The 24,574-nt window shown below is 40.6% G+C and overlaps 1 protein-coding gene across 1 annotated transcript; it reads left to right on the top strand.

The window, feature by feature from the left end:
• Positions 1-8,788: 8,788 nt before the first annotated feature.
• Positions 8,789-23,703, top strand: LOC115929058 (LIM domain transcription factor LMO4.1-like; the record flags this gene model as incomplete). Its single annotated transcript, XM_030997181.1, has 2 exons — positions 8,789-9,064; positions 20,347-23,703. Coding segments are annotated over 2 exons (285 nt in total), but the record flags the coding sequence as incomplete, so codon positions are not given.
• Positions 23,704-24,574: the final 871 nt, after the last annotated feature.

The raw sequence follows: 24,574 nt of genomic DNA, 5'->3' as shown, positions 1-24,574 counted from the left end.
GTTGAAACATAGCTTAGCCTTCGAACATAAAGTTTGTTCGACAGGACATAATTCATTTATCATGTGACGTCAAACGTCATGTCACGATATTTCTGTTTAATGGGATTATGTTGGGATATGACAGCTAGCTGCCAAGGCGTGCAGACATTGTCATTAGATACTGTCGTGCGTTTAAACCTTGTTCATTGTCATTAACATCAATAGAAAGTGATGTATTGGAGCAGTTTAAGTGGTTCTATTCCTGCGAAAACATCGATGTGAGTGTTTGCTTGCGATGTTCTAAGGAAAATGTTTAAAAATATGGCTTCTGAAGAGGTTGGGAAACTTGCCTCCGACATGACAAACATAGCATGGAGAGGATAAAAGAGGATTAAAGAAGGAACTTAAGATGTCAAAAAAGCCAAGATGAAACCTTTAACACTTGACAGAAATACGATTGGTCTTCTGCCAAACCACGATCGATTCTCGTTCCCATCTCACTATATTCGTCTCTTTCTCTCTCTCTCCCTCCCTCCCTCTCTGTTTTATTTCTCCCTCTTTCATTTTGTTTCTATCTCTCTCTATATTTCTCTGATTTTCTTTCTCATCCTCTTTGTATCCTCTCTAAATCTCTCATTTCTCCCCCTTCGTCTCTTTCTCTCAATCTCTCATTTCTCCCCCTTCGTCTCTTTCTCTCAATCTCTTTCTCTTCCCCTTCTCTATCTCTCATTATTTCTGACTCCCATCCCCTCTCTCCTCCCTTTCTCCTTTCTCTCACCTCTCTCTCTCTCTCTCCCTACCTCTCTCTCTCCCTCTCTCTCCCTCTCTATCTCTTTCTGTCTTTCACTCCTCTTGATCGCCCCCTCGATTGTTGCTGACAGCCATGATCTCAACTAGAAATCCTAACACTTCCTTCCCTCCCATCATTGCGGTCCAACCGTATTCCATAAAGAGTTTTTCACCTGTTCCATCCGGCCCGTCGAGTCCCCCATTCTCTCCTTTCCCCTAAACGCACTCTCGTTTCTTTTCTCGTTTTCATTCTAAAGATTCTTCACTCAACAACATTTTCTCTCCAATGCGTTTTCCTTCCCTTCTTTTGTAAAATCGTTTTCCTTTTGGTATAAAAAGCATCACAACTACACCCCTGGGCAACGGAGCCGCCGCGAGAACTTGTTCTTGTCATAACGCTCTGTCTAGAATTATTGTCCCGCGAGGAAAAGAAGCGCGAACCATTAGCTCCTCTGCACGGCCGGGTATGCAGTGTCGATCCGTCCATGCGCGCGTAATACGCGGGGTGATGGTGCGCGCAGTGATCATTACGGCAGCCATGTATGTATCACCCGCCGTGCTTTCATAGCCTTAAGGCAACAGACCGTGACAGCGTTGGCAAATGTTGCTACTCTAACTTGTTCCGTCATCATCTTAATTCATCTCCCCTCCCCCCATTTATCCTTTTTTGCTTTTCTTTCTGCTAGCATGGATTTCCATTTACATTCATAGCCTTGCTTCTCGAGTGACGTTGATTCACCCTTTGGTCGAGGTGTCAGCGAAAGTGCACCTGCACATGTGTGATGTGGGTCTTGGAAAGATAACTGTTTTATTTATTCCACAATGCACACTCTGACAGTCAGGATGGTGTCCCACATAAGAAAAGACAGAAAGAAAAAAACAGTGAGGAAAGTTATAGAAGAAAAGAGAAAGAACAGGTCTGGAGAAACTGTTTCCCCAGGGCACATTTGTTAATAATGATCTTGCCTTGTCCGTTACTTCTACCTTTATCTTGTGTAATTATCTTGTTCTTCTTTAGAAGTTGGTTGTGCTTTGCCAAAGGATCCAAGTTCTTTCTGTTTCAATCTTTTCCTAGTTTTAACATTGTATTTAGCCAGGTTGCTTAGCGCTGCTTTCCGTTCGTCATCTTCGGTTGTATCTAAAGGAAAGAAAACGAAAAGTGTTATTTTAAAGTAAGCCAACTATCTTCTGTAATCGGTGGATCGGCCTACATCTTGTGCCATCTACGTACTTAACCTTAGGTAGTTGATACTTTCTTTACTTTAGATAAGAGATAGATAAGATATTGGAAGGAAAAGGGAAGTAAAGATGGGGTTATCATGTTTCTATTTAGGCACTTTGTGAAATTCCACCTAGTGTGATCGTGGTGATGGTGCGCAACCCTTTTTGGATACTATAGCAAGCAATGGGAGATATGGGCACATGATGAGAGCACAAGCTATGACGCACTGTGTCGCATTGCGTCGCATTGGTCTTCTCGTCGTCTATGGCGCATTGCGTCGCATTGCGTCAACTCTCCTGTAGCCATAGGTTGTGTTGTTGCTCTGTGTATGTACCTGTTGTACTTATTTGATTAATATTTATACCGATATTGCACATTTGCACATACCTTTCACGCAAACCAAAAAAGCTTCGAGACAATTTCGAGAATCATGTCTGACGGCCGTTCTCGCTTAAGAAACTTTCGCCAAATTGCAAATATTCCATATTTCATTTAAATTCTCATCTCATGGCATGAACTTCGCGAAATCTAAGTTTCATGCACGCAATTTGTTTTCCTACCCCAGTCTATGGCGACATTTCACGAGCGGGAGCTGGGAGGATGGGCAAGTGAAGATAGCAAACGTGTCTTTTCTGTCATCCTGCGGTGAATCCACCCGATTACCGTCAAACTCGGTGGCAAGCATCAGTCGTAGAAGTCGGATGATCGAAATGGACCATCAACGTTGGTCAGGTTTCCAGTAAATCACCGCAACTTGACTTCTCTTGAACTCGATTTGTCCAAACTTCACTCAGATTAGCCCGATAAAAAAGGAGGGTGAGAAGAAGAACAGATCAAAATGTGTCTTGTCTCTGCAATACAAACCTGACGCTGTCATGGCTTTTTCTCTCTCTGTGGCAAACCAAACTGTCTTGTCATTCTGTCTCACATGCTGTTATTTGAGCACCCTTCTTTTTACTTCAGGTTCTTCGAGTTGTTTTCTTCTATAAACCTACCGTAACAGTGCATGTTACCGTATTTTCTTCTTCTTTTATTCTTGTTTGAATTCTCTTGAAATTCTTTATGATGTCATGAATGAACAACCATTGAGGAATTACATATGACGTTCACGACGTGAAGACTGACATTATCCGAATTACTTGACTATAGTTATCCACATTGTACTCATAAAATTATACAGATATGTAGGCTAAACATGAAGGACGCAAACGCTTCTTAATTTCAATTAAAAATGAACTCTAGCCGATAAGCATGATAAGCTTGGAAAAGATATCACTTTGCATTGTTATTTTCATCAAAGATAGATGGTGTATGTGGCGCCTGAAAGTATATCATCTTTCAAATAAAGCCTCATGATAGCATTTAGTATTTAAACAAATACGACAAAGGGAGAGAAGGGGGAGTAAGACTAGAGTAAAATTGAAAGACTCATGATCGTCTACAAGTAAATGGTTCTGACAACCGACTTCCGATATTTCAACTACTCAGGACTTCAGTCATTATCCAAAACCCCCTCTTGGATTTATAGCCCCATCGAACAAAACAAGAAATTATTATTCGGTCGAGTTCCAAAATAAACCTTTCTCTAAGAGAGTGATCTTGTGGACGAGCTGGATGTGAGATAATCAAGTATTCTCCGCTTGTGGTTGCACCAAAAAGAGATATCAATCAGACACTTTATCAGTCCTAAATTTAGACAAGTTAGGGCTAGTTTTGATTCGGTAAAGTGCGTGCAAGTTAAAGTAGGGTAATAATCGTAACTGTCGGGAGTTGTGGACTTCATGTCGGAGGGTTAAGGGAAGTAATTGGGGTTGGGATTAGCGAATAGAAAGTACGTCATTAATGTCGATTTTGTTGATCAACGTAAAATAACGAAAAGGTTAAATTATTAAAAAGGGAAGACACGGGGCCTCTGAACTACCAGCTGGTTGCTAGTGATTGGTGATCAAGAAAGAACGTCGTAATTATGATGGGATATGATCATAGAAAAAGATCATAATGTCAATTAAGATATAATGGATAGTCTTCCAAATCGTTCAGTTTATGTAGCCTGTTGTAGACCTAAACGGGAAAACATTGCGGTCTCATTTTTTTTCTTGAGAGAAATGTGGCGCCAGGTTTTTCCTGTGAACGGTATCAACATTTATACAATAAAGAGAAAAAAACACGATTTGAAAGTCAAGCGATGCGATTTAACTCGCCATACCCTTGGGCAATACGCTGATTTCTTTTTTCGTTACTGAATGCGAATGCTAGCTGTTTTTTGCCTTTTTTTCTTCTCTCGAATGTACTCCTTTCTCTCTTCTTAAGTATTCAAAATTACAGAGAGCGAGCTGTATAGGTGATTGAGGGGAGGCAGCTGAAGTTAGCGACAAAATTATCGCGGCGCACTTCCTCTTCATCTGTTGCTCGTAGTACGCCACGACCTATGTCTGGGGCTGGTGTGCACGCTCTGCGATCGATTTTGTCCCCTTAGGGCCACCATACATTTCAATTTGAAGGTGTCGCGTCGTTGTCAGACGCGCGGGTACCATCATTAGAGAACCGCTTTATCACCACCATGTTGGGCAGGGGAGCTCGTAACTGAACAAGCCCTCGGTGAAAATATCTCTATTTTTGTCTCCTGTCAATCTTCTATTGTTGCGGACAGTCTACCTCTGTCGGTGTCAAAAGTGGGCAGCGAGCACTCGTGTGTTTTTTCCTCTTTTCGCCCGTAATTTTTCTCTTTTATTCAGATTTGAGAACAGACAAAAGTAATGAGGGGAGAAAAGAAAGTTAAGAAATTTCCTGTTGATTCAAGTCGAAAGGTTCACTCCTCTCCTTACATGACGTAATGCCTTTTCATTTCAGTGTAACTCCGTGACGAACCAGTATTAAAACGGTTTTCTGAGTAGAGATAAGTTTTGTTTTTCTCTCATCTGCTCGTCAGGGAAGTACGAGAGACCTCATTTATCGTAATCCGTTTTTAGTTCTCCATGATCCATCGCCAACTTGAAACGAAATGGATGAGAAGCGAGAATTGCCTTTTAATTCTACTTTCAAAATTACCATGACAACGCAGCTGCTTCAAAAGCACGTGTATTATTAGCATCATAGTGAAGGCGGAATGGGTTGAAATTGGCGCGCGCCGCTTTTCAAAAAAGAAACCATTACGGCAAATAAAGGTTTCAAAAATTTAGCGTTTTAATCATCGTAATTTACACTAATGGCTTAGGGGCTGGCGATGTCGTTGTGGCGATGTCGCTAATGCAAAATGGCGCAAACAGCGGAATCAAAATGGAAACGAGATGACGATGGTTGTTTGGGGGTGTCCACCAGGTCCTGAAGAATACCTAAGTGATTTATCTTGGATGATGTTAATGTCAAATCGTGCTATTTTCTTGAACTTGAGCTGCGCTTCTTAGAGATGCTTTCAAATACTCTCTCGTGTCACGAGCACGTCTCCGAAGAAAGTGATATCCCATTATCACGGCAGTGGTTATCGCATTATGATGACTGTCATGAATAAATTCAATATGGAATGGAAGCTGATTTTATTACCGAGATTTTCCCATTGAAGGTTTAGAAGCTTTCTGACAAATTAAATATCTCTCTTCTACCTCTCCTCTCTATATTCTCCCATTCTCCCCTATTTCACTCTCTCTCTCTCCCTCTCTCCCACTCTCTCTCTCTCTCTCTTTCTTGCTGTCCCCCATTCTCTCTCTCTCTCTCTCTCTCTCTCTGTTTCTCTCCCTTTTCTTGCCTTCTACTTTTGTTTGTCTCCTACCCTAATTTCCTCTCTCTCTTCGTCATGAATGTTTTATATAATATCTTTGACTCTGTCACCATCTCTTTCTGTGTCTCTCTGTCTCTTTCTCTATCTACCTCATTTTTCCTCCATTCCTCTCTTACTCCCTTTTCTAGACTATAGCAGTCAGTAATCACCTTATTGCTTACCGTTCGTAAATGACTACAGGTCCGTTTGTAAACAGTTTATCCTGTGCATTAAGCACGTTAAGTCTATCATATGCACCGTGTTGAGAACCTTAAGCTGTAATTCCCATCCGCTGATCTGGGGCTCCCGCAACTCTGCAGTGATAGAAATAGTGCCTGTACACAAAGCATGAATAATTCAAAAACACTATAATTATTTTGAGAGATATTTTGTGTGCCCCGTTATCACCTCAATCAAAATCCAATACCCAAGGCTTATTGCGCATAATTATAATTAATCACAAGAATAAAAACGTGTTTTTATTCTTCTATCTTGTTCCCTCGATATGGAAATAAACGGCCGAATATAATATCGCGCATCGCACAGGGGAAGGTCGGCGTTGAGGTATATGAAGTCTAGATGCCACATCATCGAATTTTTCTCCTTTTATTTCGAGAAGAGGGGCTATTATCTAAAGAGAGATGCCATTTAATCGATTGGGAACCGATTTGGATTTAGATTGCCATGCGTTTTTTGGATGATAGCTGGGCGACATATCGATCAGATAAGTGACAAAGTGCGCTCACGGACTCCGAACTGATCATCTGATGGGAAGATTCCTCTTCAAAAAAACCTCACCCTTTTCAACTCGTCACCCTTCTTTCTCTATCGCTCCCTCTCCGCTCCACCTCTCCCCTCACTTCTTTTTCCCCTCTCTCTTTCTCTCTCTCTCTTTCTCTCTCTCTCTCTCTCTCTCCCTTTTTCTCTCCCTCTTCTTGAGCGAAAAAAAATTGTAGGAAAACATAAAAGGGAGAGGGGTGAAATTGAACAGATCTAAAAAGTGTGAGAGCTGATGCAGATTTGACCGAGATAACTTATAGAAAGCTGAATGGTGGAGAGTGAGTAATGGATAAGTGCTCATATACCTCATAATAGAGGATAGCAATAGTTCATCTAGGACGAAGAAAAGTCAATCAGATCTGCCTGAGAAGTGTGTGTAATTGGGTATTTACAGACGTGTATACCAATCAGATAATTATTATTATTGACGTCTAGGGACCGACCTTTAACGTCACCATCCGACTCGGTTTCGAACCCGGGTCCGAACAGAATTAGTTTGTAGGCGAAGACAGAGAGCTGACCGCTAGACCAACTCACATCTCTCTCTCTCTAAAAAAAAAAAAAAACTACACTTGTGCTGCGAGCCTGCGACAGGGATTCGAACCCCTTACATTGTGGACTACAACATCACCCTTTCACGCTTGAAAACAAAAGCCTCATACGTTTTAAGTCAAACTCGACGTCTTCAGACATATCAACAACTTCCTTTCCCTTCTGGAAATCAGTCTGTACGACAATTATTATTTCGATAAAGATTTGCAATGAATTTCGACAAAAAATACTGCCAGCTGCTGTTTACCGATTGCTATGCTGTTGTCGACGCATCGTCACAACAGCATTATGGTGCTCGCGTTTATTCTGTCTTTTCATGGTAGCGTTTGATTTGACTATCTCAAAAAATTGGTCTCAACCTTTTTCGGTTCATCCGCCCTTTTGGGGGGACGTGCCGAGCTGAAGTCTCTCGTATCATGCAAAATGTGTCGTTCTGTGATATCTCACTTGAATGTATCACCCATCAACAAAAACAGTACTAAAGCAAGGCTTTTATGTAGCGTAAATGCCCAAGTGTCAAAGGCTTCCTGTTTATAGCTTAAAACACATTTTATCAAGTCAATCCGTTTGTGTTCAGGTCCCTTTCTTTGCCTTGGTTGGTTTCCGTGCGAAGGAAAAAGCAGATTTCGATGTCGAGATATCTATCTGTGAACATCCACCAAAACAGGGGGTGCCAGTGTTTCTGTTTGTTTGGTGTTTATGGATAACTCTTTCATTGAATGGATACAACCGTGATGAAAGGGACACGTTTTAATGTTCCATCTTGTTGCCATCATTCTTGCTTGGATTGGTGGGAAGTTTCGATCGCTTTCATCGGAGTGAAATATGGCATGGTGTTTGGACCAGGTTGTTAGCGGTAGAATAGACGGGGAGGTCGCGGCGTAATAGTGATGAGTAGTCGATGCCGTTCGCACCTTCCCTTTTCAGCTTTTATGTTCGATACTTTTCAGCTAAAATAAACACCTTCTCATTCACTTTTCTCTCTACCATTCTCTATCCATACTCTCTCTCTCTCTCTCCTTTTATTTCACCCCTCTCCCTGGTTTCCCTTTGTATTTCTCTCTGCTTTCTGTTATTTCCCCTACTTGTTTGTAAAAGTAACATTGCCCTTTTCGTCTGTAAGGCACCGCTCAACTCTAAAATGATAAACCATTTAGAAACAATATCGTACTTTTGATCTCTTTGTCTAAGACGATACTAAAATTGTATTTAATTATTAACGGATACGATGTGCAAAAAGAGAGCGTTGAACTTTCTGTTCGCTTGACATTGATGCCAACAAGTACATTGTTGATTTGGCTATGATTTTCGATTCTATGATGTTGTTATTATTTCACAAGAAAGCAAGAAGCTTATACTCTTTAATTATATTTTTTTCTTCAGGTTTGACATCGGTCTGACAGCTTATATCTACTATTATTTTTTGTATCGTCATTTGTATTGAAAAGTAATTAATTGCTTTTTAACATTAATGTATTGTGTTCCCTACCCTTAATACGCCTTTGTTAGAACATTATTTTGTTCTCTGCCGTTCTGCTGTGACAGTAACGGTCCGTCGTATTATATGGCAGCCGACATGTTGTTGTTTTTTCTTCTAATTTGTTATAGATAACAACTCCAGTTCCCTTTCCTCTGCTTATTGTACATATTTGACACAACCATCTTTTGCAATTTATATAAATGTTAATTAAATAATCATCTTCCCTTTCTTCTGTGTCTCCTGCAGAATATTCGGTACAAGTGGAGCATGTACGGCCTGTGGTCAGCAGATCCCGGCCAACGAGCTGGTCATGAGGACCCAGAATCGTGTCTACCACCTCAAGTGCTTTGCCTGTAGCTCGTGTCACATACAGCTCGTCCCGGGTGATCGTTACACGGTAGTCAACGGCAGCATCGTCTGCGAGAACGACCACAGCAAACTCTACAAGTCGGCGGCGCATCATGGCATGACCCCCGGACACGCCCCGGGCCTGAGACCGGGTAACAGAGTAAGCATTGCACGTCGATGACGCCCAGGGACCCATTTCACAAAACTTGTCATCAGTGACAAATGACAGTTGTTGTTATAAGCTAGTGAAATCCTTGCTTCTGATTGGTTAACGGCAGATTTGTCACTGATATTTGTCATTTGTCATTCAAAAAAGGCTTTGTGAAACGGGTCCCTGATATCACGTTTTAAAATGTATCCAAATCTGTATTGTGCCCTCCTCATGAGTGATTTATACAATTTTCCTACAATTTCTTGTTTCTCTCTACTTTTGAGAGCTACCAAATTGAGGTTGACGGTTGTGAACAGAGGAGAACAAAATTTATGAGAAACCGATTAGAAAAAGGTGCGGTTGACGATCAAAGTGGCATACATCTTAGTACCAATGTGAGTGAGTTGTTTGAAACCAGAGAAGTGGCATAATGAATATGGATACATTTTATAATGTGATCAATAAATTTTATTGCTGTTATTTTCTACTGCAAAGGCATAATAATTATCATAATATAATGTATAGTGTATTCCGGTAAGTAATTATTATGGCATAACCATATTCTATTACTGTTATTTCCTACTGCTGCTGAGACATTTCCTGTGGGTAATTGTGGCATAAACACATATGAAGGTTCGAGTCAATCTAGATACGTGTTCAGCTCAGTCGTTATGAATGTATAATGTCCTAAACTCGGGGTAGGGATAGGATTGTTTGGGTTTTTAAAAACTTGACCTGTCTCCAATGAATGTCTACTGAATTACGAATGCAACGCTCACCTATGCGATTTGTAACTTCAATGACAGGACTGTTTTTCGTTGGGAATCTTTGTATAATTTGCATAGGAAATAGCGCTGATACAGAAAACTGTCATTGGGTGGGATGATCATAACTCCTTCCACCAACCTTTAAATTGAGTAGGTAAGCGTTCATCCATTCCTATGGACTTTCTCAACCCGAACGACTCTTCATAAAGGAAATATCGCACATAGACGACTTACTCCTGAGCTTCAGACCAGTGCACTTAACTGCTTAACGATAGTTAGGAGAAGATGGGGGTTGATAGACATTTATGCTAATTATATTTTCATGGCTGAATATAAAGTGAAGTCATGATGTGTATTACTATAATAAAGACACGACTGATGACTTTCTTAATCGCTTCATTTCCCGCTCATCATAATTGCCAACACAATCCCCCCAAAAACATCGAACCACTTTCACTGAGGAAACAAAATGAGGAAGAGGTATTCCCCGTGGCGGTTTGAGTTCATAAGGCTTGTAGCTGTCAGCCGAGTCTCCCCGAGGCATAACCATTACAACCCCGCTGCCAATCTCCCGCGCAAATCCTCCATCAGCCGTATATACACTCCGAGCGAGCTATATCCCTCCCGCGTTTTCTGAAGACGGGTACTTCTCCCCCGAATACAGATGGAAATGGGCTTGTAATACCAGAAGGTTTATGCCCGAGTTAAAACCCCTTCACCGTCTTGTCCTGAAGACGGAAGGGAGGAGCGAGAGAGATGGAGACCTTCTACTCTAACATGCACTGCCTTCCAATCTCCTTCTCGAAATATGATACGCAGTCTCCATCATACACGCTCTCTAACGGATCATCAGATGTCAAATTAAACATAGAGCAGGTAGCCATTTTCCGTTATCCCTAAAAGCTCGATGAGAGGGCTGTACTTGTGTGCCTTAAAATACAATTTACCCTCCAGACATACTTATTTTTGCCGACTACCATAACAGCAAAAAGGCTTAGACAACCCAAGATGCTCTCCCAGTTTTTGAAGGAACACAGACATGGTCATCATATTGAACACCAACCTGTATAATCTCATCATCTTTGGTTGTCATGGTGACGTGTGTATTAGTCAGCCAGTTTTGTTTCGAGATTCTGGAGAGCTGTGTCAACTTGTTACAGGGATATGGGTCTTCATTTTTAAAATCTGTTCGCCGTTTCAATGGGCTCTTTGAGAAAAACTTCAGCGCTTGAATCGTTGAATGAAAGAAAGAATATGGTTTTAAGAAACGTTAATATCTGCATTTTTGGCTCGAGGGCTTTCATAGATGGAAGTATAGACGGTCACTTCTTCTTATATAAATAAAAGACCAAATTAAGTTTGTAGATCCGCTATATTACAGTTAAGGATGGACGTGGGGGCCGATATTATGTTCATTCGTGTTTTATCAGTAATATTTTGATGAGATGAATAACTTTTCAAACAATTAAAAAGAAAAGCAAAGCAGCCAGAGAAAAACACTTGTGTATACCACGATGTCATCGATTTTTTGGTTGCTTACTAACAAGCATTTATTGCTTTCTTAGCTGTCAGGTAAAATAACCACCACTATCAAATACATCTGAACTCGCACGACAGAATTTGTGAGTTTGAAATTTATTCTGTGATAAAAAAAACTTTGTAGAACTTAAACTGCGAAAAGAAATAGTTTTGGCTAACAACGTATTGAACCATCTCGTTCTGAAACTGGATTGCCTCATATCGGATTGTGGACTGCGTGACGGGGGGGGGGGTATGTAGTTCCCAATTTATATGGGTGGGTTTCGATTTTAGAATGATTACAGTAATACAGATGTCCCAAATATGTCTGACATGTCAGTATTATTATGTCAGATAGCGCTCGGTTTCCCCCCGCTCTCGAAACATTGCCTTGTTTCTCCGCTCTCTATATCGCAGCGCACTTAATATTACGTTCGCCCAATTCAAAATGGAAATATAAGGTTTGATTGAAAGGTTTACTGCTTTGAGAGTAACAACGCACTCGCTGCGTACCCTCTTCCCCTCTCCTCATGAACATGGCTTGAGTGGTGAGAAGCCCCCAAGTAATTGTTAGGCTGTCCGACAAGGAAATGATGAAGAGAGAGATGTATAATGCCTTACCTTCCCTCCTTGCCGATAATTGCCTATCAAGCATCGACTGGAGGGAGAAGAAGAAGAAAAAAAAAATCGAGTTTGATTATTGCCTCTCTGAACATCTCAGTCTCAAGACAAAAAAAAAGGAAGAAAGGGAGTAGGATAGCACATGAAAGACGGTAAGGCCTGCAATCTTTGGAGTTAAGATACCTTTTCCCCCACGGCATGAATATCGTTTGCCCAAACAAAATTTGTCGTCCAATATATATTCAATACTGAATTGCACACTTGTGCTGCGACGGACAAGACAAGAATCCCCTCTCGGATAATTGCATTTGCATGGCAAGATCAGGACGCGTGTGGCGCTTCAGCTAGAATTGTCAAAAATACTTTCTCTTTTTCTTGTAGTACACATGTATTTGCGCTTGATTTCAGTAATGGGGTGTTCTAAATAATTGGGACAACAAAGATGAGAGATGCAATAGCTGTAATGATGCTATTTCTATGAATAGATTCAAAATATACAGGATACATGTATCATAAATGCTGTATATCCAGGATTATTCATAATTTTAGCAATAATGATATAGTTGGTTTAAGAATTTTGAGTTCCTGAAGTGAGATTGTCCTGTGGAAGAACGCTTTAAGAAATTAATTCAGGAATTTAGAATGTTCGTTTGACTTCGTCATCATTGTGACCGATGTTGTGTACCGACATGAAGAAGGAAGGGGCGAGATTACGTAAGGGCGAGTTTTATATAGGTGCATTGTTTGGGTCCGAGGGTCACGGTTGATCATAGACTACAGCGCTTCATTGTTTTGTTGGAAAAGAAAAATTCCTTTGAATGTATTTTGTTGAACGAAGTTAATTTATTCTTTTAGTCTTATAAATTATACTTAGAACTTAGAAGTAAATCTAAACTGGAATATTGTGAAGCGACGCACAAAAGCTTGTAAAATTACTGAAATGAAGAAAATAATTAACTGGAACAGGCTTGTCTCCAAATTGCTGTCACACCGTCGTTGTTAGGAGATGGCAGTCTCTTCGATTCCCTCGCATATATTTATACGATTTTTGTTCACGCTTTTAAGTAAAGAGAGAAGGAATGAGGTTGATAATAAAAAGGTTAACACAAGTAAGAGAACTACTGAGAGTTATTGAGATGAAGAAAGGGAACATCCAAGGGGAAAAGGATTGGGGAGATGGTCCGAGTAAAGGTATAAAACTAGGATCGAAGAATAGACATAGAATCTGAGTTTTTGCTTGCAGCTATAGCATGTGAGATGAACCTATGGCGTTAGACACGAGTCAAACCAATTAGAGCGATGGTAGACTTGACCTGAAATGACCTCTGCGATAGCCATGTCCAAACAAGCTGTGATATGTAGGGCGCGACGGCACTACGAGTGCAATTACTGAATGATGGTTCGGCGCACTAGTAGCCTTATCCAAGCACCCAGATTGGATTACCTCACCGTCATCTCCTTCAATTTTTGCCCCAGATCTCGAAAACTTGACCCGAATTCTATTTCTAAAATCGTTCCTTACAGCTGTGATCATCACGCTTAAGATCCGCCCACGATATCTGGTTTCAAATTAAGCCACGGCTAAAATCCTTGTAGAACTGCATGACTTTTTAATACGGGAAAGTCTGAAAGAAAACCAAGGTTGAAGAGACAACCGCTGATTTTTGAGATGGCGAGGATCATTAGACGGTATGTGTGAGATAGGTATGAAGATGCATTGCGAGGTGGAGACGAAGACAGACATGTATGCATTAGACAAGACAGCTCACAATCGAAAGACAGGTCACCCCCCCCCCCCCCCTGCAAAAAATGTAGTGAGATGGGTTCTAAATCATTCGTGCTTCCTTATACAAGACGATATATGTAGCCGGGCAGCTTGTTTCGTAAGCAGGATTGGTTCTCCAATAATTGATAGTTATCCTTCACCTGATGAACTTCGCATTTGTGTTCATGAGAACAATTAGATGATAAATTCACGTTTTGAAACAGGGGCCCTTAACGACAAAGAAAGTTTTGTAAATGCTTTACATTACCGTTACATCACGTTTTGCTTGCATGTATATGTATGCAACTAATGAAAGTAATAGCATTCACTGTTTTGCCTTCTAGAATTATGAAGACAAAACGTGTTTCAGGATATTTGGTTGGTGTAGGCTCTTGCTGCAAGAAATCCAACCCAAAATAATCGCGAACTTTCGCTTCTTTTTAATTCGACCTAGAGGCATCACAATCTCTGTAGTCAAGTCATGTTATATCGATAACGCATGGGGGATAACATTCCTATTTATTTCAGTGATTTCCACTATTTCATCAATTAAATTGAATTGTAGATGAGCAGAGTCTCTCATTTCGGTCCCATAGTATTCAAACCCGTGTTTGCAATTTTGCGTTCCATTTATCAATCATGTATGAATGAGAAACGAAATAGAGAGCGACAAGGAAAGAGAGGATAACTACGTTCTAGAAAAGTCTTGCCCTTTCGTATCATCGGAAACAGCAACGGGGAAATAACAAATTTCGCTTGCTTTAATTGGATAAGGGAAACAGGCGCTGTCAAATTTCAGGAGGAAAACAGTTCAATTCGATTGCTAAATCTTTTAGGGCTAAATTCGTCCTTTTTTCTTTCTTCTTCTCTCATTTTTCGCCCGATACACCAGCCTCCCAAGTCACTCATTAGGCCGGGAGCTATGGATATACATTCTAAATGCCGCATCTTTCTTTTCCTTACCCGACCCGAAAGAAATGCGTTTCGCAGCCCGATTCATCCATAATGTTCAATTCTGACTTGTGTTGTATTTATTTCCCCCCGACACCTTCAAATTAGCTCGAATGTGGAGGGATACCGAGTGGTGCCGAAAGCGCCCATTAATCTACGACAGCACCAGATCCTGACAAATTAAAAGAGAGACGAGGGGGTGGGGGGGGTTGATGAGGGCAAGATGAGAACAAACAGGAAGCTGATCAGTTCAAAAAGGGAAAAGGAAGAAATACAGAAAAAGGAAATGTGACATTTGTGATTGATCAGTACGCAATAATTTAAGTTCGATAATTGGAAACATTGGAATGATAATGAGGCGGGAGAGAGAAGCTGCGTTGAAGAATCAGTCTCGTTTTGATATCGTACCGTATTCAGTATGACCTCAGCAGTGATGCTAACAAAGCTCCACTACAGTACTACACCCCCCCCCCCCCCTCCCCTCCTTCTCCTCTTCAAGCTTTGACTTCAGTCATTACGTTGATCACTTTTCTTCGAGACTTGTAACATGCGACATGTTCGAATGTCAACATTTGAGTTTGGTGATTACGCCATAGTAAATCACCTCCGTGGACGCCCTCTAACGGGGACAAGTAAGAGAAAACTGAAAGAACTGAACAGAAGGGGGTTTACCCCTTGCGGTAACAAAAAAAGGGGGAGGGGTGGGTGGTGTCACACTGAAATGAGTGGTGCCTACACTTCAGATTCCGTACTTGCTGAAAATAGCGTGAGGAAATGCGTTTTTACTTTTTTGCAAGATGACTGTGCACTGTTTTAGGGTGACGAAACTTATTTCAATCAAAGTATTTCAATTACAGCTCAATGGAGCAGTTTGGAATCGCGAGAATAGCATTGAAGAAGTCCCTTTCGCTGCTGCAAAAAGACCAAGAAAACTCTATACGTCAGTGTTGAATAAAATCGGTTCTGCACATCCAATCCCTCAGCCTGTGAATTCAACACCTCAATTGTGAAGAAGAAAAAAACGTATTACTTGCATTTATACGCACGGGAGAGGTCAAGCTCAAATCGAGAAATATTATTTTCGTCACTCCTGCCCCCACCTTGGCTCTCACCGCAACTTCCTCACCACCACCGCAGATCGGGGCCTAATATTGGTCTAGATTAGGATCCAGGTCAATCGGGCGAGTTTCTTTTTAGTCGACTTTCGTTTTTAGTCCGTCAACTTCACCGCATCCGCAGAGATATCTTGTGCCCCCCCCCCCCCCAAAAAAAAAATGATAATAATAATAATGAAAATTCCACCCCGTAACCGCATTTGAAAATTTGTAATTAGGAAACGTGTTAAATCACCATAGATGCATGCTGGGTGGCTTTCACTTGTCTTATTTACATTTAATTATTCACTGTTCGATAGATTGATTAGTTTGCCTCTGAGATAATTGAAATTAATTGATTTTCACTTTAAGTCTTATTGTTCAGTTGAGTATGAAAGGTTACATTTAATAAGCAATTATTGTTTCCGTTTTAATGAGCGGTGTTGTTGTGGTTTCATTAGCTGAAAAGCTTTGTCAAGGGTCTTGTTTCTAATGACTTTTCCTCGGGAAACCATTCTGAAGTGATTGTCTCTGCCTCCAATGGCTCCATCTCCTCTTCTTACCTCTCCTCCTCGTCTACCTCCTACTTCCCCTCCTTCTCCTCCTCCTCTTCTTTATCTCCCTCCTTCTCTATATCCTCCTCTACCTCCCCATATTCTGCCCTTCCTCATCATTCTCCTTCCCACCCTTCTCCATCTCCTCCTCCTACTCCTCCTATTCCTCCCGTCTTACACTTTTCTCTGGCTTTTTCTCCGTCTATTTCCTCTTCCAATACTATAAGGCTGTATTTATTCACTCGATATCTCAGCGGTTCCAATTGTGGCAATTAGTGGCTGCTAAGTGATTAGGTTCGCCACCGATAGAATATCCCCTTCCTTTGCGTTTCCTCCCTAAGGACTCAACCCCGACCGTGACCTTGCTTCATTGTACCTTATAGGAAGCCCCCCCCCCCCTCCCTCCTCTCTTCCATTTTCCACATAAGCTATGAAATGTACAGAGGGGCACGAATGCCGAGGTACTCCCTCTAACCATTTACGCAGAGCTATAACTTAAAATATCTTACTCGAGTTACTTAAGGAGGGGTTCATGATCTGATGATGAAGAAACGGAAGTTGACGGGAAAGAAGATGGGAGGAATCAGAAGAATTGAGGAGGATGTAGATACCAAATGTTGGGGTGATTAAAGTGTAATATGTACGAAGCACCCTCAGCCCGTCAAACCGTTGGTTAAAAAAATGGGCATACGAGCCCCGTGCACCTCTCCCTCTCTCCCAATCTCTCTTTCTTTCTCCAATCTCTCTCTCTCTCTTTCTCTCTCTCTCTCTCTCTCTCTCTCCCCCTCCTCCTCCTCCTCCTCCTTTCTTTCTCTCTTCCGAAATAACTGTTTAAGTGGAGAGATATGAAGAAGGATGAGTTTGAGATTAAGAGGGGAGAAATATTATCTTAATGACACACGCAATGTTTCACGCAATGCTAAATTGGTTACTTTTCAATCAGTTCCGCCCCTGCTCCTTTTGTCATTTTGGAACGAAATTAGAAGGGAAAAAACTTATCAGGTTTCTTTTCATTGTAAAGTAGAGGGTAAAGACGTCGTAAAATATTGAAATTGGGTTCTTGCTTGAAGCAAGCAGGGAGGTGAGATACACGTTTATATGAGGTGTATTAATAGTCATTGCCTGTGTTGTGAGCCAGAGAGCTGGAAGCAATGGGCCACGCGTGAGACGGAGAAAAGACCGGTCGACTCTCGGCGCAGGATTAGACCAGCACCACCCCGCTGAACAAACAGAGTTGTCAGAAAGGCCAAGGGTATATACCCCAAAACCTCAGTGTCGTTGATCATTTAATAACAAGAAGCTCCACCGGAGAAGGGAAAATAAGAGAAGAGGGAAGCGAGCGGTTTGTTTAATAAGGGCATCGTTTGCTGTGGGGAATTTGAGTAATGATAATGTAATTATCTGCTTATCAATTATGCGTCGTGATGGGTTCGAATCGATTGGCCTATTTTGACAGACTTGGTCCGCAAGGCCGCCAAAGTAGCAAGAAGTAATTCACGCATCACCGCAGCTGATGCAAGATGGGGCAGGTTTAGAGAGAAAGCCAAAAAACGACTCAATTTCCTCCGACATTGCTCTTGCCTGAATCGAGGCTAGTCAAGTGCTGTGACACAGTTTTCGAGCTATTATGCCTTGCATCTCGAGTGAGGAAGACGTTATTGAACGGTCTCAGTTACCTCTTTTCGTCTTATAGCATCTCATTCGATAACTTCCAGGGCCTTCAAATGAAGTTTTCGTCTAGGAGCTGTTTTCATTTCAGTTTGCGAGAGCCTTCCAAGTCGCTCTGCTTTTTATTCACCCTCATGGCTTCCACAGCGCGAAAGAAGGAAAGCGCGCGCGCGCGTCACGCCTGCGAGCCAAGAGACTTTATATCGAAAAGCGGTCGTAATTAGTTTTAGGGGCGCGTGCAAGGGCTTGCCGATATTCAATCCATTGTCCGCGCTTCAACCAAGTGTTCATAATTGCTTTTCGATTGCTATTATTAGTATTAATTACACGATAACGACGGGAAGAAATGGGTACCGTTTGCATTAGTGGATACTAGAGCGGTTACAATTCAAATGGATGCACAATGATTCAGAAACCTGAAAGGGAGAATATGAAAGAACCCTGGCGAACCGTGAAAGAAAACCCCAAGTTTCCTGCGCATTGCTTGATTGATTTTGCTTATTAATTTCCCGTCCCTTAAATGCCGCATTTATAGGAGCACACAAAAGGGTGTCGTCGTCGCCTCGCGTTAACTAAAGACACAATTCGGATGTTAAGCGAGAGATTTTCCCCTCCCTCTTTGGCATGAAAAGACACGTCGTCTTATCGCCCATAACGAAGTCGATATAAGAATGATTTTGGCGCGCATTAATATTTTCGCCCCCGTGCCCATGTTTGCTATACCAATATTTGCAGGCGTATCTATGTACGTGTGCGCGTTCATGATCTAGCCTGGGCTCAAACACTAGAGTGAATGAGCTTTAATTTCCGTGCAAACATGAGATTGCCTCTAGATTAGTTCTTAACTCGCATGAATATCACTACCCTTAAACGAAGCCATTTCAAATCTATCATTCCATGTTGCCCGTATGGCCATTAAGTGACGTCGAGAACCGTTTACTTCGCGACCAGATGATGAAAAATGTTCAATCTATTTAATTACTGAATCGTTTTTGCCTCGATGCAAGAGAACTATTAAAGTATTAACCTTATCTAGCGTTGGGCAGCCATCGTAACGACGTAATTGAGAGATTAAATAAAACACCGTCCTTTTTCGTCAGGAGATTAATGCACCGAAATACATTATATTTTTTAACTCATTTGCATAAGCGGAATTCCTATGGGTTCCATTACAATATCCCCATTATAACCAAGGTTGTATAGTCAACATTTACTAAAGTGAATTTAGCAAATTTAATTTTGTTTCGGCTAGCAGCGCGAAATGACCTTAAAGGTTCCCAATCAACGGAGTAAATAGCGAATAAATTGGACCCATTGTCATCTTTGTTTGTGGCTATTGTGTCATGTTTATCGAAGGAAATTTAGGGTAATTTCTCTTTTCAAGTGCTTGATGGAGGGACAATTTTCGTTTAATTCGAGGAGAATTGCCCGCTTTATTGAGTGCACCTACAAAATGAGCATTTTGATTGAAAGGGAATTAATGTTCGTATTGGGACTTGGTTTTTTCTTTTCTCTTTCTGTCACTGACTGTCTTTACTGAACCATCCTGTAATATCACTGTGTCTTGAATGCTTGTGATATCTCAGAGAGGTACATCATCATTAAAAACGTTGTAGAATATGTTTTTTTTTCATCGAATCCTCTTTAACCTTCCTTGTTATCGTTTTTCATCATTATCCTCTCTGAAGTAAGCTCCCTTTTCATAATTTTTCTAAATCGTTTTTTTTTGTGTTGGTTAATATTCCTTGCCATGAATACTTTCAATGTCAGTCTGGCTAATCCTGTCACTCAATGACATATCATTTATAAACCTGTAATTCCACTACTTTCATTCTTCACTTCATATGAGCATCGTTACTTTTCTTATTTTTGTTCCCCGATGGCTGCCTGCTCTATTCATTAATCCTCCTCTACCTTGCAATATTTACCCATAATCTACCTTTTATTATAGGCATTTCGTTGGTCAAATTAAGGCTGTCACACGGCACAGAAAACGTCCCTTTCCAAAAATGAGTAATAACATTGTATAGGACCTCGCTAGTGGGTTTAACAATAAATACTAATAAAGATTGTCAACTGCATTGACAGAATGCCTATTTAATGAGAAAGATTCAATAAGCATTCAAAACGCCACTACATATATCATATTTCAGGTTATTGCGGTTGTCAACTGCAATTACATGACAACGGGTGACTGGGCACGGATAATTATAGCTGTCAATTTAGGGCACAAGCATGCTCCATGTTTTTAATTAATTTTCGAATGAAATGAATTTTGCAATTACAGCAGACGTTTGATAATAAAAATGTAATTCTTTCTTATTATGTTCTTTTGTTATCTCTTTTGCTGCAGGTTTGCTAATTAAGACTTCATGAACGAGCCTCATCTCTCTCTCTATCTTTGAAGGATCCTGACGCGATGACGATCTTCAGATTGGCAACGCTGACAGGCATCAAGCTATAAATGGACTGTACATATTCACGCCAAAGGACTTATGTATTCGAAGAACGGAATGGAGATGAAAGTCGTGACTTTAACATGTGACCTTCGACACGCATGTCGTTGCTATGGACGCTATGAGATGGCGCACGAAGTATACCCCACCGACGAAAATCAGAATTCGTCCAGGAAACGGCAGAAAGGAAAAATCAAAATATTCCTTTAAAAAAAAAATCGTCGGGAAATTAAATCGTTTATGGTCGAAGGATCGTCGTGACGACCACGTGACTATGTGAACTAAATGAAATCACAATCGCTAGCATCAATGGACAATTGTTTTTATATTTAGTGGTATCGATGTTTTCGCACTATTTTGCACTTATTATATGAACATAATTATCATGACAGTTTTTATCAAGGAGTTTCTAAACCAGGGTTTGAATCTTTAAAAACAAAAAAGGCAACGCTGGGATAACTTTTGAGAAAGAATATGACAAAATGTAGCATTGAAATGAAGAAGAAAAAACGAGTCTTGTAGCCGTCCTGTCATATTGCTAATGCTTTGTCAATTTCGTCAAAACGACTGAGTGACAACGATGCTAAATATGAACATTGCTTGATGTCGAAATGGTTGTTTTTCTAAATCATTTTTAATTTCTTCTGCACTGAAATCGCTATGAGCTTTTATACTAGCTGAACTGAAGCCATCGTGACTGGATTGATTGCTAAGTGGACACGGTCTTTATATTTCGTCGTTTTTATCGTGTGTGTGTTGCTGCAGCTTGGTATTACAACCCCGTGTTTGTGAAGGATTCTCGTCGCTCAACGGTTTTTATGAGAAAACCGCAGCGTATAATGAAAGGAAGGAGGAGAAAATGAAATGGAACTAGTCCTCTCTCTGACAACCATGTCATATCTATAACCGGCCATGTAATAATAACGTGCTTTGGAAAACATGATCATTCTTCATTGACAGGAGCATTATTGGACGTGTCTCACTCTTCATAACTATCAGCTCTCTTCATTAACTCATGACAGGATACAATGTGCGAGAGGAGGACGCACCCCGGATGGACGAGCGAAATTAATTAATTGTGCTTTCACTGATCATACATTCTACCGGCAGACAACCTATATGCCTAATATCAGATGGAACCGGATCATTTTATTCGAAACACTTCGGGCAATGTACAATCGTATCTAATTAGCCTGTCTAACCTTCAAATACTTGGAAAGTAATTACGTCTGAGTGAGAGAAATAGGAATGACGGGAGAGAGATTGGGGGGGGGGGGGGAGTGGAGAGCTGGAGTGACGTGGTTCAATTCAAAATGGCGACCCCCATCACGATCTGTCCACTTTAATGAAATTGCGCGCGTGAAGTTGATTGCGAAGTTCGTCTGCTCTAAGCGACGGGCATGTATGCAATCCAAAAATGGACTTGAGTTAATTGATGAGATTGTGTGTAGTCAGCTGCTGGGTCCCCAATCTTCCTCCTTATCTCTCTCTCTCTCTCTCTCTCTCTCTCTCTCTCTCTCTCTCTCTCTCTCTCTCTCATTTATATTTTTATTTCTGTATTCCTCTTTCTCTCTCTTTCTCATACCTTGTATCTGTGTGTCCTTATCTCCTCTCTCTATTCATAGTTCTGACCAGTGCTGCATTCCACTTTTCCTCTATTTATTTTGACTCAAGTCTTATATTTACAAACTTACGTTTGTCGTACATCCTTTTTGCATTCTCTCTCTCTCTCTTCCACTCTCCAAAACTTGATTATACTTATTATCCTGAGAACAAAACTCTCCTCCAAAAAAAAGCCCCTCACCCATTTACGCCAAGTCTTGGTTTAATGCCTTACCCCCCTTCGCCGCGCAGCCTCGTTAAAAAGCTGATTGTTACTTAGCAGAAGCCGTCGGGAGATGTCAGAAATGTAGTCCTACAAAGTGAGATAATTTTTGCGCCTACCTTCGGGAGAGGCGCCTTTGTTTATACAGCCCGCGTAAATGGGCCGGAGAAATCTTCTCTCTCTTCTCTCTCTCTCTCTCTCTCTCTCTCTCTCTCTCTCTCTCTCTCTCTCTCTCCTCTCCCTCCCTCCCACACTCTCTCTCTCTCTCCGACACTCTCTCCGTTGCTCACCCGCAAATCACTTAAAAGCTCTACCATGATGCATCACCTCTCGTGAAAGTCCACCATCTTTTAGTGATGTAATTATTTTTCATTTTCACTTCAATCTTTCAGAAAGTATTGTGAACCAGGAGTATTGCAAATTAATTTATTCCGTTTCTACAGAAATAACAAGAACGATGATTCCATTGCCTTTCTTCTTTTATTATACATTTTTAAGGTAAAATATACAACTTAAATGTAAAGGTGCGCTTATTTATCTTTTTGTATCATCTCCTGACACGCTCTACCCTGCGTTAGTTCTTATGACGTCACAATAAAGAGAGGGTTTCACGAGAATTAAACTGTTTTATACGAAGTATTCCGCATATGGTATAAGTATAAGTATAACTGCTGCAAAATGTTTTTACCACAATGTACTAATGTTTGTACGAAATAATGTGCGGATTCCTTTTTTTTCTCTCTCCCTCTTTTTGGTTTATGATATTAGAATGGGTGATATGGATCTTAATCCAGCATTTTATTATTTTCTTTTATTCTTTAAGAACAGAGTCCCAAGACTGCCGTGCCCCTGTTTAGCCTACTTGTGACCGGGGCGGGAGTAAACTGGGACTCTTTTCGACTTCTTCCCCCACCATTTTTCCTTGAACAATACTTGAGTTCCTTTTGTATGCATGGTTGCCATTTTGTAGCATTTATAGCTAAGGGGCAAAAGAACTTCTTTTTTTTTTTACTATGTTCTTCATATTTTGAACAAAAAAGTTGCAGTCTATATATATTTGATACATCTTCGCAATGTTTTTTTTTCTTTGTCACTCTTTCCAAAATATTTGATGATATTTATGTTGATGGGAGGATGTAAGGATGTATTTCAATTCGTGCTTGGTGGATCGCTTGCGTACGTACAAGGCTCTGGCAAATTCATATATTATATATGATAGTATGTTACATGATTATTGTACAGTAATATGTAACCCATGTGTTTATGCGACGAAATATGACGAAGATTTATTATCACTATTATCATGATTAAGTTCATTGTTCATGTCGTGCTTTTCTTCTATTTGTGAATAGTGGGAGAGTACTTGAAGATTCTGATGAAATGCAAGAAATTGATATTAAATTGTGCACGTTCTTACTTGAACACTAAACATGTTTTGACTCTCTTTATTCTGTCCATAAAGCGTATTTGTTTCGTCAGATATAGTTGTCGTTTTGGGGGGTTAATATTGTTGTAATTTGTAGTACTTTAAGTGAACACTGGTGCCAGGCAAAGGGTAGTGACTGATAATGTGTTGATGAAAATTTGAGGTGATGGTGAAATCATGTTGATGGGTGTGGTCAATGGATAGAACTTGTAACCATGGTAATTGTGATGCTGATGTTATATAAGTCCCGAGTCTTGTTGTAATATTAAAGGATGTTGAGTTATCCTTACGTAGACTATCTGATTTTCACCTGTAACTTATATTCATTTTCGAAAGTCATCAGGAGAAAGAAAGAGAAAAAAACAACAACATGTCATTTAGCTCGGGGATGTACAATTCATGAAGCGAAACAGATTATGAAAATTTTGCTTTTAAAAGCTTTACAGAGTGACTATATCCTATATTCCTAAGTGCCTCTTTACTAATATTACAACACGAGCTAGGGTGCACGTTTGACAAGTAATACCATGTCTCATATAATCATTAGTCATCTTGGATAGTCACAGCTATTCTTATTGTATTCTCACTGGAATGTAACTGTAGAATTTTTCCCTAAATCCCCTTGCTTTTAATGGTGATCTCTGAGCAATAAGCAACATATTCCACGTCGAGCGGAAAAAAGGGGGAACCGCGATATTTTATTATTTCTATCCCATTAGCGGGTATAGAATAGCATTTGACTAATGCCCGCGAAATGCCGGAGAGGGATTAGGAGTATAATAACGAGGTAGACTATGCGGCCCATTTAGTTAATCCAGATTTCGTTAAGCACCTCCATCTGGCGACGGGCATATACAAGATCTGCTCTAATTAT

This window comes from Strongylocentrotus purpuratus, unplaced genomic scaffold (assembly GCF_000002235.5).
Source record: "Strongylocentrotus purpuratus isolate Spur 01 unplaced genomic scaffold, Spur_5.0 spur5_scaffold_4, whole genome shotgun sequence".
NCBI classification, from domain to species: Eukaryota; Metazoa; Echinodermata; class Echinoidea; order Camarodonta; family Strongylocentrotidae; genus Strongylocentrotus; species Strongylocentrotus purpuratus.
This window is presented reverse-complemented; position numbering and strand designations above follow the sequence as displayed.